Below are 15,820 nucleotides of genomic sequence, written 5' to 3' on the forward strand. Positions count from 1 at the left end.
TTTTCTTTGAAAAAGTAATCAAACATTTTGGTATTAAGAGTATGTTATTTCCACAAAATAGCATTGCATTTGACAACCGCAGCATGCCTGGAAAGCTGTGATTGTCAACTGCAATGCCAATTTTTCTCTGGATTGACAATATTTCTAAGCATAAGTTTACTACATCAATGTTGTGAATAATATTGAAACCTTACGAAAATTAATGATTTAGGAACTTCTGGAAACGTAAATTATTGTGTGGGAATGAAACTGATGATGATCTGTCATGGATATGGATAAATGGAATTAAATGGAAAATAATCACCTTTTTTGCTTTTGTGAGTATTCCACTAACATCCCAATTCATAACTATCATACTAATTACCGATGTTGAACAATGTGATGCTAGGTGGAAGAAATATAGAGTAATCATTCAGGAAATAATGTGATATTTTTATGAACACACAATAGTCAACATATTAGTTACTGGAATCCGTATAATATCACAATGTCGGAATCTACAGAACTACAATTGATTGGAGGCGCGGTTATTTGCTTACAAAACTGAAAAGCATTCATCAGGATCATAGCGTTTGTTCGATTTCAATCTTATGCGATGGGTACATTCCAATTTACAGCTTGATTCCATCCTTCTCGGCCTTGGCCACGTTCTTCTCGACGTACTTGTTCTCTGGGTCGTACTTGGCCTTCAGGGCCTTCCATTCCTCTGGGTGGTTCTCGGTCAGGAACTTGATGGTCTTGGTGCTGGACTCATTTTGCTTCTCGCTGCACTTGGAGCAATCGTTTTCCAGGGCATCGGGCAGGACACGCTTCAGTTCATTTCCCTCTGGGGTGCAGGCTCCGGTATCCATCAGGCAGTTGTAGTAGTTCTTGAAGAGACGTTCCGACTTGAGGATCTCATCGATATCGATGCTATCGTACTTGGTGGTGTACTTGTCGTCTTGAGCTGCTGCGACGGCCAGCAGGGCCAGAACAACGATGAAGAATTTCATTTTCGAGGATTTGATTTTTACTGAAATGGTAAGAAACGGTTAGTCGATAGTTTGTAGGTCCTTTTATGACATCTAGATAGGTGTCCAATTTGAGGTTGAACCTGGACGCACCTGGTTGCTTGACGAAGTGCAAAACTGAACTATGATTATTTCGGGATCCTCATCGGCTATATATAGCGGAAGGTTTCTTCGTGTTACCATCCCATGGGATCTTTAATTGCTTAAAAAAATTAATCTCCCACCCGCCGCAATTTTATTTGCGGATTTTGCCACTTCACATTCGTTGCTCTTTCATCTGTTTAAAACTCGTACCGTGGGTAGTCTAATTAATTTGCATATCATTGTTAGAACGTTTTGAATGTGATAATTTGTTGTTGATGTTAAATTCATCACAAAAATGCAACAAGATTTGGATATTTCAATAGTTTTAGCGAAAATGCAATATCTAAACTGGGCAACCAACCGACCGTGAACCACAAAGAAAATTTTTCACGAAAACCATTATAAAACCCTGAAAAATGGTTTTGGTGCATTTTTAGTAATTCACATCAACAATATTTTTTTTTACAACATTGTCTCAAGTGTCATTTCGATTGAAAGTGAGTGAGTTTTGAGTTTTGAGTTGTGATTTGTTGAAAAATCTGAAATACACCGTTTTGATTTTTTTACGAGATTCAAAAAGGACGTATTCAGCAAAAATGTGCATGATTGTCTTTAACCATGATTGACATTAACAAACAATTAGGAATCAAATCCAAGAAGGTCACATCAGATCGATTCGTCATTCAGCGTGGCACTACTCAGAAAGGTTGTGAGTGATTCAACTAGCAATAGACCAGTTTCAGATTTGCATGTAATTTTGCATAATTGTGATTTATGGGCAATCAATCACATTTTTGCAAAATATAGGCCATTTTGGATGTTGTATTATTTTTTTCAAAATGGCACCGTTGACATTTTTCAATAAACTGTAACACGAAAAAGTCACATCTGATCGTTGTTCAGAAATTTTAAGTCTTTATGGAGTAAATATACAAGGCTATTCTTTAATTTGTAATTTTGAGAAAAAGCTAAAAAAAAGTGTTAAAAACTGAAATATCTCAAAAAGTATACCTTCAATATATATAATATTTTTTTTAACAAGCTCATGAAAAATAAAAACTTTTGAAGTATTTAACAAGGTTACAAATACTCATTTCAGCTAAAATAATGTTTTTTCGGAATAATAAAACCAAAAGATGGTATGATGGCATGTTTTACTTGTAACTTACAAGAAGAGGTTACAAAGTATGCGTTTGAAACATAAAACCTGTAAATTTTGCTTTCTATGAGTCACAATCAGCGATTTGCTAATCGCTGAGTGAATGAGTGAGTGAGTGAGTGTGTGAAAAATCACTGATTGTGACTCTCATAAAGTGAAATAAACAGGTTTAATATGAAGAGCTTTGAGTGGGTTGGTTTATTTCCTTTAAATTCCGTTATAATTGCTTATCTTTTGACAGATACGCGTATTTCGTCTACTACTTGCAGACGTGTCGCAGGTCCATTCATATTTCCGGGGACCAACGGCTTTACTTCCCTTCCGAAGTGTATTTCCATTTCGTCAAGCCAGTGTAGACTAAATACAATGATTATTATAATGTTTACTTACATACTATGCATTAATTCTATTCTGTTTTAGCTTAGTTTTTATTTGCTGCTTGGACATAGTGATGTCAATAGTTCCGCAATGCAAATTATACCGGCGCATCATTCGATTGATTGGGCTATTTTTTGCATAGTTTGTTCTGTACGATTTTTCTGAAAATAAATTCCGTGTTCTAAGATATCGACAAAGTGTGTAAAAGTTTAATTGTGCAAGAATTTCTGCCGAATCTATGCGCATTTAAATAATGTCGTTGATGAAGAAAAGCATTGCAAATTGGCGGCGCTCCTTAAGTGTTTGTATATTGATGAGCATGCAGCGCGCTTCATAAAATGGTAATGGAAATGCAGTCCAATTCAATTAACGTAAAGCATAATAAAGAGATATATAAAGATATACATGGTCAAATCGCTTGTTTATCATGTTGTCATCGTCGTCGTCGTCGTCGTCAGTGCCGGGTTTAAATGGTTACAACAACTTGTTTAACTGTACGATATTATATGAGGGGCTCGGTGGCCTTAGAAAGATCATTTTTGCTCAAGCGACCTGTGTTCGGGCGTGGCCGGCGCTGTTATTGCCTAGTTTGAGATCACCAGTTTTTACACATTGAGGATGATTGCTAGTCCCAAGCATCGTCGAATGGTTATTTGTGTAATTACAGCTGATCTGGCAATAACAGAGTAGCAACCGTGGGCGGTCAATCATGTTCATGCTCATGCTCAAAATGAACATCAAATAAACTATCGTTCCTCATAATATCTCAGAGGTATATTGTCATATCTTTGAGATATTTAGAATTGAATCAACCATATTATTCTATTATATACACTAGCGTGGGTCAAATTTAAATGGTGGATCACAATCCTCAGATCCTCACTGTTTAATTTAGAGGAATGATAGTATATTTGATGTCCATATTGAATAACTGATAACATTTTGCGTTTACTTGCGCTTTTTTTTTTTGAGAAAATGATACAAAAAATCATGTAGTTTTTGTTATATTTAATTTGATATTTATTTTTAGTACTCTAAAAATATAAGTACTGTTCTAAACAGGATTGGATGGACCAAAACTGATCGACAAAAAATGATAAAAGTATTAATTTGATCGAATTTATAAAATGTAATACGTAAATTTCTGAAAAAAATATAATAAAATATAATATAATTAAATATAATTAAGATGTATGTACAGTCTTTAAGTCTTCAGCAAATGTTCATAAAATTTCACATTCCAGAACTTTGCCCAAGACAACAAACCCCTAGCATACGAAATAAAAAAAAATTGTATCGCTGCGCCATCTTTGCGGTACCAGGATTTTCAGTAATGATGAGAAAGTAATGCATCTAACCATGGGTTGTGATATTACTTAACATCTTATCGCACTCAGCAAATGTGATTGAATCAATTTATTGTCACAGATAGTTACACTGTACTATGGAATTTACAAAACAAATTCTGGACGACTACTTTGTCGCCCAGAATTTGTTTGTTTGCTTGTTTTGAATGGCAACAGTAGAGCGAAAATTTTAATTGTATAACAGAAGGTTCATCATCAGGATCATTGCGTTTAGTTGAATCCCCATCGTTCCAAGTCAGTCTCAAGCGGAGGATCATTCCCATTTACAGCTTGATTCCATCCTTCTCGGCCTTGGAGACGTTCTTCTCGACGTACTTGTTCTCTGGGTCGTACTTGGCCTTCAGGGCCTTCCATTCCTCCGGGCGGTTCTCGGTCAGGAACTTGATGGTCTTGGTGCTGGACTCATTCTGCTTCTCACTGCACTTGGAGCAATCGTTTTCCAGGGCATCGGGCAGGACACGCTTCAGTTCATTTCCCTCTGGGGTACAGGCTCCGGTATCCATCAGGCAGTTGTAGTAGTTCTTGAAGAGACGGTCCGATTTGAGGATCTCATCGATATCGATGCTATCGTACTTGGTGGTGTACTTGTCGTCTTGGGGTTTGGCGGCAGCCAGGGTGACCAGGGCCAGAGCAACGATGACGAATTTCATTTTTGGGTATTTGTTTTGAACACTGTAGCGAAAAGAAATGGATATTTGAAATGATGCTCAAAAAGGATTTCAACTCAAGCTAGAACCTGAAACTCACCTTGATACCTGAGCGGAGCAAAGTTGAATATGCTTAAGTCAAGTTCCACAGCTGTTATATATAGTGGCGCGAAGCTCGTCTTGTTTCCATCCTGCAGGATTGTTTCAATCGCGAATTGTGTTCTCTCTACCTCCAATCCGTCAATGACGTTGCCTATTAAAAAAAAACATGTGCTCGCACGAAGAATAACCCATCGATCATGCAATCGGTTCCGAATGCAGCGTACGGAGTAAACTTATTGTTTGGGCTAACATCGCTAAAAAAAAAGTTCGCGTTTTAAATGAGTGAATCTTAATCTGGATATGACGACGACGATGATAAGTAAATTTTGATAAGCACAAAAAGTTAAAACTCATATTTTGAAATGATTGTGTAAAACGGAAGCTGAAATCAATTCATGACTCATCTGTGATTGCAACCGAATCAATCAGCAACATATCAATGATAGTTTCTTGCGCTTCCTATTTGTAATGGGTTGGGTTTGGGTTAATTTGATGCATCCACGATTCAATTATCTCCGTCTCGCAGCATTAAACTGTTGGTTGGGGAACAGGGTGTAATACGTGCAAGCGGCGCAATAGGACCATCGACGTTTTTCAGGTACTTTTAAAGCTGCAATTTATATGAAAATGAAGGATGAGAAACCACTAGATTGTGATTAGAATGTCCATGAAAAATGCCGCTGGTCATAATACCCCCTGGGATCATGCAAAAATTCAAAGGGAAATTTTCTTACACACTGAATTCAGATAGCCAAAGTCGGAAAAAATTTACCGGGTTTTTGAACAGCTGAAAAAGTCGATAAAATTTCAAATTATCTTTAACCTTATAAATCAAAAAATCGACATATTTTTTGTTTTATCATCAAATGGGGTTAACTGAAAAAAGTAGGAATGTATTTTCTAATTTTTTAATTTGTCACTGCTTTTTAAGCTTTTATCGTACTTTCCACAGTTGAAAAATTTCCGGAAAGCTTACTATCGTCGACTTTCACCAATCCTTTTCTCGTAATTTTTTGTCAATAATAAACACTTCAACTAATATAATTTCATAATTCAAGCCTCTAGCAGTTGAAATTTCTGAGATATCGAATGTCAAAGTAAAAAAAAAAGTGAAAAAGGTGATTTTTGCCGCAAAATCACGCCACCATTAAATTAAATTTTTAATCACTATTTTCAAACAAACAATTGTGACACTTTATTTAAAAAAAATATTTTAAAAAATATAAAAGAACTATACAGAATCTACATACTTCCGATTCTCGCACATTTCTAGACTAATTTTCAACTCTGGGTCAAGTTTGGAGAGTACCCTTATAAGTACTGAAGAAATTACCTGCCCCAACTTGCCCCATTGAAAAATAAAGTGACTTGAAAATTTTCGGTCACTATGGGGATTTCAAATCGATCAAGCAGGCTTAGGCAGACAACAATTTCCATCGATTGTTTAGCGACTTTATGTTACCTCATACGTGAGGTTAACGATTTGCAGAGTTGGTTGGAAATGCTTTCTAACATGAAGCTTTAGTGTGTTAATTTATTAGCTAGAGAATGATCTGAAAAGGGTAGGTTGATAGTTCCGCTAATACGGCAGTACGAAAATTGAAGTTGAAGTTGAAGAAGTTGAAAATGAGCGAAGGGCCATTAATGCGACAGTAATACTCAAACAATGGCACCGGTGGTGTAGTGGTAAGCGTGATTACCTCTCACCCCAGCAGGCCTGGGTTCAATCCCAGTCGGCGCCGCCGGGATGTTCTGAGGCATAACATCTCTGATCACGCTTCTTCGGATGGGAAGTAAAGCCGTTGGTCCCCGGTTCATGAGTTGATGGGTCGATAGGTAGGGTCCAGGTGTGGGAGCTGCCTTCCTGGCACGTCGGTAGCATTGGTGTTCAGCACGGAAAACAAGATCGACGGAAAAAACAAACCAAAGGAAAAAAAAGTAATACTCAAGCGCGTTTGACTTGCTCATCTGCGACTGTGGAATAGTTCTAGCGACGTTTAATCACTACATAAAGCCGCACGATAGTATTTCCAGTCAATGGTGGAGCATTACAAGAAGAATTGCATTATAACACACACTATTATGAACTTAAATTAATTTAATAAACAATCACAATCTTAAATTGTATAATTGGCGTAAAATTCGTAATGGCGACTGTGCATTAGGGTCATCATGATCATTTTTTCAGAACAATGTTTTTTTGGTTCCATTTGGATTCCCAAACAACTGTGCAAAATTTGGTGAAGATTGGTTGTAACTCGGCTTTCTTCATTGCATCTGAAATTTGAATGGTCATTAGTATGGGAAAACCTACTTTTTGGCATTTTCATTCCTAGGGACCACAGTTTTGCTTGAACCATGCATCTAATTATGGAAAAGTATAGTCCAGAAAGTACCAGAATCCAAACTGAAATAATTTCGGAGTTTCTTATCTTATCGATTTGGTATGTTCAGATGAATTGTTCAAAAACTATTTCTCAATCTCATAGGCATAGTTAGAGAGGAAGTGGCCTTACTATACCTCCGCTATCTTCACTCATATAAATGGAAGTAAAGCTTCAAACTGAAATAACTTCGGTGTTTCTGATAAATGCCCTCTTTAAGATTTTTTTGGCGCGATTGGATGTCTCCTGTAGCCGCTGCACCAAGTTCCCCAGGAGACCTCCCGTCTGAGTCGTCGCGGGGCGGGACGTCTGGCGGTCACACCACTGGAGCTGGAACAACGAATTTTTTTTTGTGGTTATTCTCTGATAGATGACCCAGTCTTGTATGTAGCCGTTTTTGATTTGGTTGAAAAATAAAAATTTGGCGTCGTTTTGAAAAAAGCAGTCCGTTTTTTGTACCCTAAAATTGAAGATAAAAGCTTGCACCAAAAATCCATTTTTGATTCTTTTGAAAATCGGCTACGTAGAAGACTAGAAAAAAAGGTACTTAACTCGAAAATTCAATCGCCGTTTAAATCGAATGAGCCGTTTCTAAAATACAGCGCCCGCCAATTTTGAAAACATCGTTTAGAGATAATCGCGGCAGCAGTTGGAACTACTAAGACACGCCGTTTCGCCGGTAGCGGGCGGGTACTCCGAGCGCTCACCTGAGCGCGCTTGGAGCGTCTGAACACGAGTCCACTAATCGGCCTATAACTTTGGAACGATGTCACTTGCGGAATTGCGGTCAAGTGTATGTCAAAGTAGACATTCCAAAGTATTTTTTAAGCTAAAAAAAAAGATTTTTTTTTAAATTTCCAGTGTGGACTACCCCCTTAACAGGCATAGTTGGATATGGGAGTGGGCTTACTGTATCTAGTTAAGATAAAGACTGAAATAACTTCGGAGTTTCCCATCGCTCGAGTTTTTCGGATGGGTTATTCAAAACATATTTGCTCATTGTCATAAGAGCAATTTGATAGTGAGTACCCCCACTCCTTCAATATCAGACGTATTCACATAAATGTCATTGGATTGGAATGATTATAGTTCCGTTCAATATATTCTACGATTTCTCAGGGTATTACTTTCGATACTGTCAGTGGAATCAGTACTGTCAGAAATGACGTTTGACTTTGATTTAGATGGACTACATACAGCCCAACTGATGGGAGCCCACTTAAAGATAGCCCAACTAGTGAAATCTCACTGTATCTGTGTCTGAGACGATACTCGTGAAGACAGTTTTCTTTTTCTCCTGTTTTAGGTTTTTGACGTAGTACTACTTCTTGGTTTTCTATATGGGGGTGTTCCTAATGGCAGTTTAATATTTCAAATTTCAAACAGCATCACCTCACTAGCAACTTTGCGAACTGTAAATTTACACTACAAAAAAATTTGATAGAAAACCGTCTCTTTAACTACGCTTATGAGTTTAAGAAATTGTTTTTGAATAATTCATCTGAACATACCAAATCGATAAGATAAGAAACTCCTATATTATTTCAGTTTGGAATCAGACTCTAGTACACCGACAGTGTTGGCAGAAAAAGTGATTTTTGGCATTTAATTCAAACCATAAATATTTGAACAGTTATATTTTTAGAGAAATTTTATCACCGTACTTCCTTTGGCAAACTTGTTAGGTACTTTCGGGACTCTCCTTTTTATGGTAAGTTGCAAGCACGGAGAACAAATTCGTTAAGTTAAGATAACAATCCTAATAGTTACATTCACATGGAAAAATATTGTTGTTTGAAAGAAACCTATAGTTATTCCAACATTTATTTGACCGTCAACTCAATCATATCTACCTAGTAGATTCAACTGTTCATCTTATACTCAATTCAACTATAACTTTGATCAATTATAACAACCGTCAAATGTAATTTATTTATATAATTTGGTTTCAAGTGATCATCATAAATCCACATACTTTTAACTTGTGATGCATAGAACAGGCGATAAGATAGCTGGTTCTCACGCAGATGAACACGGTTCAAATCTAAGTTGAATGTTCTTGTTCACTTTTTTATGATTTTGCAGTTGTGTTTTTGAGATCGATAAAGAAGCAAAACAAACTTCCTTTATATGTCGATAATGAAGAGCAGTTCGTTTAATTAACATTGTAAAATTTTGCAATAGTTTTCTTGAATCAACTAAAGCATAGTTGTATTTTGAAGATTGACGTTTGTTCATCTACTGAAAAATATAGTTGAGCCAACCGAGGAGCCAACTATGGACTATAGTTGTTGCCCTTTATATATAGTCAAATCAACTATAGTTTCGGGTTATCTCTAAAACAATTGAACAATATAGTTATTTTGACCGGAAAAATAATTGCGTCTGCTATAATTTGTTCTCCGTGAGGTTTCAGCTAAATTGTGGTCTCTAGAGGTAAAAATTAAAAAAAGTAGGTTTTCCCATACTAATTTCCATACAAATTTCAAACGCAATGTGGAGAGCTGGGCTACAACCAATCGTGGAAAAGTTTTCCACAGTTGTTTGGGACCCAAAATGGAACCAAAAAAGTGTTGTTCTCGCTTGGTGAGGTAAACTGTGCATTTTTCCATATAACGGTGACCCACCCTACTGTGCATAAAGTTCTTGCTCATGACGGCGAAATAATCATACATTAATCAGCACCACTTGGTTCTTTAACTTCCTGTATTTATAAGCTATATCTTGATATCCTCACCATCTACGAAGTCAGGACATCTAATTGAAATCCACACGCGGACTGGTGTCGCGTAGTGAGAAAATTCTGAACTAACCAGTCCTCAAAAATAATAAGACAATGTTCACCTGGACAACTTCCCCGAAGACGGAAACTTTCTAAATAGGAAAGATAGAAGAGAAACTTCTGTACTACTGTTCTCTAACCAATACGCCTTGACCTGCTGTGCAGTTTTGACGAAGACCTATGTAACCTTTTATATGGCCAGGATCATGGGGTATTTCATGTGGCCGTCTTATCCCTAGCTAATAGATTGAGACAAAATTGAAATGTTTGCTCCACAGTGCTCAAACGGTTCCAAATCGGGTCCTGATTGACCTCCCAAATTTTGAACTCGTTTGGTAACAAACTGTCTTCGCACAACTAATTTGAAATATATATGGGAATTAACATGGGAAAACCAAACTTTTTATTCATTGACTTCTAGCCTTTTTCCATATTGATCTGTTGAGAAGTTCTATAACCATTATTATGGGATATTTTTTTTCAGCTACAACTTTGCAGAAGATCAATTTTCAGTCTAACGTCAATTTAAATAGTTATTAATTCTTATGTCATGATCAAGCAGCTGTTTTGTGGGCAACACTGTTTTGAGCAGTGTGACATAGTAGCCATTATTTATGTGCTCTATTCTACGCCCCAGAAACACCAATGTTGCCTGCTGAACAGTTGATTGAGCATAATCATAAGACATCAGTGACTTGAAGCATTATTAACTTTTGTTTCTTATATTTTATCGAAAAGTAAGTAGTAGCTGATAAAATTTCCTACAAGCATAGCTATCAGTTTTTAAAGAAGAGTGACATGGTGATTTGTTCGATAGATATGAATAAAACAATTGGTTTTCTCATAGTAATTTTCATATAAACTTCAAATGGTTTGTGCCAAGTCAGTTTCATAATAAATTAGTTCAACCTTTGGAAGGCTAATCAGGACCCAATTTGGAACCGTTTGACCACAGTTTAGCGAAAATTTCAAATTTTGCATCAGTACCTTACCCGCATGATTTTTTTCTTTCATTATTTAGTCTGTTTTTGATTCGTGATAAAACATCATCAAATGAAAAAGAAATTTGCTGAAAATAAATGTAATTAGGGAAAGTAGTCTAAAAATAAAATTCAGTACATTTTACTTCAGGCTTTGGGTGGCCATCTTACCCCGACGTTCCCTACATGTATCTTTGCAGCCGTTTGCCTTGCCATCTGAGCTATCCTAGAATACATCATATGGACATCTCAATAATCAAGCTTGGCACCTTGCTTTAAACTGAATACCTATCAGCACTCCCGATCGAACTATAGGGGGCTCCTTCAAGGTCGTATAATGATTAAGTAATTCATCATTCATTTTAAGAAGATTGAAGTGCTGCTTATAAAGTGTTCGCTGTAAATTTCATAACAAAGTAAAATAAATAAGGCTGAAGGGCACGCTAATATCTAAAACAGCTCCCAGGGGATCCATAATAGGCAAATTTACGCAACGCAAAATGTCGTAAAATGTCCAATCTGGAATATTTTTCACGCATCATGGGATCGTGAACATTTTTTTTTTCTACTACTGCTTCTATCCACAAGTAGACAACAATTGGGAAGGGAAAACTGTAAAAATTGGTTGTGATATTACTTAACATCTTATCACTCTCAACTAAGTTTATATGCGTTTATTGTCACAGGTAGATTGTGGTGCAGTTTATAGAACAGATTTTGGGCGGCAGCGGCATGGTATTTTGGATTGCATAACAGAAGAAAATCAATATCAAAGATCATTGCGTTAGGTCAAATTCCCATCGTTCCAGTTCAAGCGGAGGATCATTCCCATTTACAGCTTGATTCCGTCCTTCTCGGCCTTGGCCACGTTCTTCTCGACGTACTTGTTCTCTGGGTCGTACTTGGCCTTAAGGGCCTTCCATTCCTCCGGGCGGTTCTCGGTCAGGAACTTGATGGTCTTGGTGCTGGACTCATTCTGCTTCTCGCTGCACTTGGAGCAATCGTTTTCCAGGGCATCGGGCAGGACACGCTTCAGCTCATTGCCCTCGGGGGTACAGGCTCCCATATCCATCAGGCAGTTGTAGTAGTTCTTGAACAGGCGGTCCGACTTGAGGATCTCATCGATATCGACGCTATCGTACTTGGTGGTGTACTTGTCGTCTTGGGGTCTAGCGGCAGCCAGAGTGACCAGGGCCAGAGCAACGATGACGAATTTCATTTTTGAATTAAATATTGAACTGAAATGATAATAAACGATAAGATAGTTTAAAGATCCTTGAAGACAATCGCAAAAAGATTTCAATTCAAGCTTAAACCTGAACCCACCTTGATGCTTGAAGCAGTGCACAATTGAACTATACTCATCTCGGATCTCTCAATGGCTTATATAGAGGGGCGGATTTGTTCTGTTCGTCGACCCACGGGATCTTTTTCCGCGCGTATTATTCTTCCAATCTTGCAACAATCGCTGACGTTGTCCATCATAAGAAAAAAAAAATCGCGAGTGGAAGAAATCATAGCTTTTGCGCTCGACGCCAATTGAAGTAAATGAAGCGCACTGTGGATAACCGGTCAGTCAGCGCCAAAAAAGCTGATCGTGACAAGTGAATAATTCTGAAGTCTGGGCGAAGCCGATGATTGTTGAAAATCAATAAGAAGAAACGTTTCAAGACCGGAGTAACTAGATCCCATTCGATAGAGACGTTTATTTAAGTGTTTATCTTTTGAAAGATGGGCATTAGGGTGGGTCAAGTTTGTATGGCGGGTCACAAACCCCTGCTCCCAACTTCTCCTTTGATCTGTGTTTAGGTCCCCAACAACTATGCCAAATTTTCACACGAATGATCTGGACTTGTGGGAGAACTATAAGGTTTATATGGGAAATTGTATGGGAAGTGGAACAAAACTATTCATGGCATGTCAAAAAATCAAAAATTGCTAAATTTTTCCTGAACTTGGAACTTAGATTGAGAAAACTATGCAAAACAACTTTATCGAAGACCGTAAATCGATTTTTCTTTGCAAAAAGTTTTTTTTTTTACTCATGCCTAGTGCTCCTCGCATACCTACAAGCTTATATGAACCCCTGTGGGTATGCGCGGAGCACTAAATTAAAAACTTGATAACTTTTTGCACCAAACCTATAGGCTGTTCCAGAAAGCATAAGCACACTTTCAAAATAACAAAAAAGTCATGCTTTTTTAAGTTTTAATAATTTTATTTGGCTAATCATATTTGTATTTGTATTTCAAATGATATTTTACTCTCGTTTAATCAACCTATTTAATCATAGCCAAGACTCCTAACTTTTCCTCGAACATGACCCATTAGCTTCTGCACAGTGGTACTTCCCACCATTTTGACCACTTTTGGCCAATCTGTTTTGAATGTTTGGATGTCGACCGCTGGTTTTATTAATTTTCGAAGCTTTGCTTTGGTTAAAGTCCAAAAAGTCTCGATTGGCCGTGCCTCCGGGCAGTTCGGCGGATTCATGTCTTTCGGCACGAAACATACATTTTAACTTTTGTAGCATTCTAAAGTGTCCTTTGCGTAATGACATGACGCCAAATCAGGAGAAAATACTACTTGAACTTCGTGCTGCCTGATCATCGGCAACAATCGCTTCTGGAGACATTCCTTAACGTATTTCTGAGTGTTCATCGTCTCCGTTGTGATGTACGGACTAGATGTTTTATCACACTCGCATATTGCCTGCCAAACCATAACCTTCTTACCGAATTTTTCGGTAAAAATTGCCTTCTCCGTTTCGGGGATGTCCTTGCCTTCGCTTACAGTATAGAGTTGTGGTCCGGGAAGCGTTTTGTAATCTAGTTTCACGTACGTTTCGTCGTCCATTATTATACACCCAGAATTTCAACACAATAACGAATCGTAGAGTTTGCGGGCCTGTTTTGGGTTTCTTTTGGGTTTTTTCTGCTTCCGGTATGTTTTTAGCCCAAGTCTTTCTTTGGCACGCATGACGTTAGTCGACGAGGTCCCTAGTTTTTTCGCAACATCCCGAACGGAAGTCGCTGGTTTTCGTTTGTAGGCATCCCTGATCTTTTTATCGATATCCGGACTTACAGGACCGGATTTCCGGCCACTCTTCGGCGCATCTTCAAACGTACACTGTGCTCTATATTTTTTAATCGCAGTTCGTACCGCTCCGACGCTTACACCCTCTTCCTTGGCCAATTTTCTCAAGGAGAGTCCGCTCACAGTGCACCATTTGTGCACAATACTTTTTCGTTGTTCCGGAGTAAGACCAAGCATTTTGACAGGAAACACAAAACTGAGCACTTTTTTGATGCTATGTCATTCAGAAATGAGCAAACAAAAGGACGCAGCCAAAAAAAACATGCTGAAATATTTCATTATATTCAATGTGACCGTTAAAATAAGGTGTGCTTATACTTTCTGGAACAGTCTATAATTGGTTCAAATTTGGCACAGCTGTTGAGGACCTAAACGCAGATCGAAAGAGCAGTGCGCACTCTAATGGACATATATTAGCTTAAGACTACCACAAGTCTAGCAATAGGATTGCAAGTACAATATACAATACCGTAATGCACCGAGATCTAGGTACCTAAAAAAGTTTATTATCAAGGCCTAATATGATCCAAATGCCACGTAAATTTTATGATGACCCTATAAAGTCATCAATGTTCATCTTACACAATTATTATGGCAACAGTGGATGTAATATTACAGTCTTTTAATCAGGACATTTAACTTTTAATTAAATATTTATTTAATTAAAAGTTAAATGTCCTGATTAAAAGACTGTCTGGCATTCGGTGCACTGCAGTGCATTATTCTACAATGGTGACGCAAACCAGCAAAACATGAGATAGAACATTGCATTTATTGTTGAAACACATCAATCGATAGTGCATTAAATTTAACAGTTTGATTCCCTCTTTTTCGGCTTCGGCCAAGTATTGTGCGACATACTTGTTCTACGGATCGAAACGAGCCCGCTAAACCTTCCATTCTTCAGGGTGGTTTTCGGTTGCGTACTTGATGGCACGTGTTCCAGAATCACGCTACTTCTGAGAACTTCCGGCAGGAAACGCTTCAGTTCATTGCCTTGGGGAGTGCACGGTCCGGCATCGGTTAGGCAGTTGAAGTAGTTCTTGAACAGACGATCTGACTGCAGGATCTCATCCAGGTTGATGTTGTCGAACTTAATCGTGTGCATGCTTTCGTCCTGGGCAGCTGCCACGGCCCTGCAACGATAATAAACTCACGTTGATGGAGATGACTGATCACAGAGATGACAAGAAATTGTCAGAAGTTTAAAATTTTTCACCAGCAGCGCGTGATAAACTCTGATCCCAGCAGACCTGGGTTCAATCCCAGTCAGCGCCGTCGGGATGTTCTGAGGCATAAAATCTTTGATCACGCCTTCCTTCGCAAGGCAGTAAAGCTGTTGGTACCCCGTTCATGAGTTGATGGGTGGATAGGTAGGGTCCAAGTATGGGAGCTTAGGGGCCTCATCGCCTAGTCAGTAAAGGCACGTTATTACCAAGCCGGAGGCGGTGGGTTCGATTCCCGGTCCGGTCGAGGGAATCTTTCGGCTTGGAAATTTTCTCGGCTTCCCTGGGCATAGAGTATCATTGTGCTTGCCACACAATATACAAATTCATGCATTGGTATTGGCATCGAAAGCTCTCAATTAATAACTGTGGAAGTGCATTTAGAACACTAAGTTGAGAGCACGCAATAAGCTAATAAATATACGCTAAGCAATAAGCTTGAAATGCGAACAATAAGAAGAAGAAGAAGTATGTGAGCTGCCTCCCTGGCGTCGGTAGCATTGGTGCCCTCAGCACGGAAAACAAGATCGACGGAAAACAAATCAAGGAAAAAATTCTTCACTACTAGCAACAGAAGTTGTCTGTTCCTTTTTTTTCCTCTGTTC

At 38.2% G+C, this 15,820-nt stretch overlaps 4 protein-coding genes across 4 annotated transcripts in view; 1 reads left to right on the top strand and 3 right to left on the bottom strand.

Annotated features, from left to right (window-relative positions):
• The window catches only part of LOC135705731 (E3 ubiquitin ligase Rnf121), a 598,717-nt gene that overhangs the window by 311,386 nt on the left and 271,511 nt on the right, over nucleotides 1–15,820 (top strand). The window lies entirely within an intron of this gene.
• Nucleotides 461–1,007, bottom strand: LOC135705777 (ejaculatory bulb-specific protein 3-like). The gene has a single exon (XM_065227631.1). The coding sequence runs from the start codon at nucleotides 990–992 to the stop codon at nucleotides 612–614; it is 381 nt and encodes a 126-aa protein (XP_065083703.1). The 5' UTR covers nucleotides 993–1,007; the 3' UTR covers nucleotides 461–611.
• LOC135705651 (ejaculatory bulb-specific protein 3-like) lies at nucleotides 4,196–4,700 on the bottom strand. The gene has a single exon (XM_065227393.1). It carries the CDS (start codon nucleotides 4,646–4,648, stop codon nucleotides 4,262–4,264), a length of 387 nt encoding a protein of 128 aa, XP_065083465.1. The 5' UTR covers nucleotides 4,649–4,700; the 3' UTR covers nucleotides 4,196–4,261.
• Nucleotides 11,707–12,143, bottom strand: LOC135705768 (ejaculatory bulb-specific protein 3-like). Its single transcript, XM_065227621.1, has one exon. It carries the CDS (start codon nucleotides 12,110–12,112, stop codon nucleotides 11,726–11,728), a length of 387 nt encoding a protein of 128 aa, XP_065083693.1. The 5' UTR covers nucleotides 12,113–12,143; the 3' UTR covers nucleotides 11,707–11,725.

This window comes from Ochlerotatus camptorhynchus, unplaced genomic scaffold (assembly GCF_037179485.1).
Source record: "Ochlerotatus camptorhynchus isolate MF236.1 unplaced genomic scaffold, CSIRO-AGI_Acam_v1.1 ptg000274l, whole genome shotgun sequence".
In the NCBI taxonomy this organism is placed as follows: Eukaryota; Metazoa; Arthropoda; class Insecta; order Diptera; family Culicidae; genus Ochlerotatus; species Ochlerotatus camptorhynchus.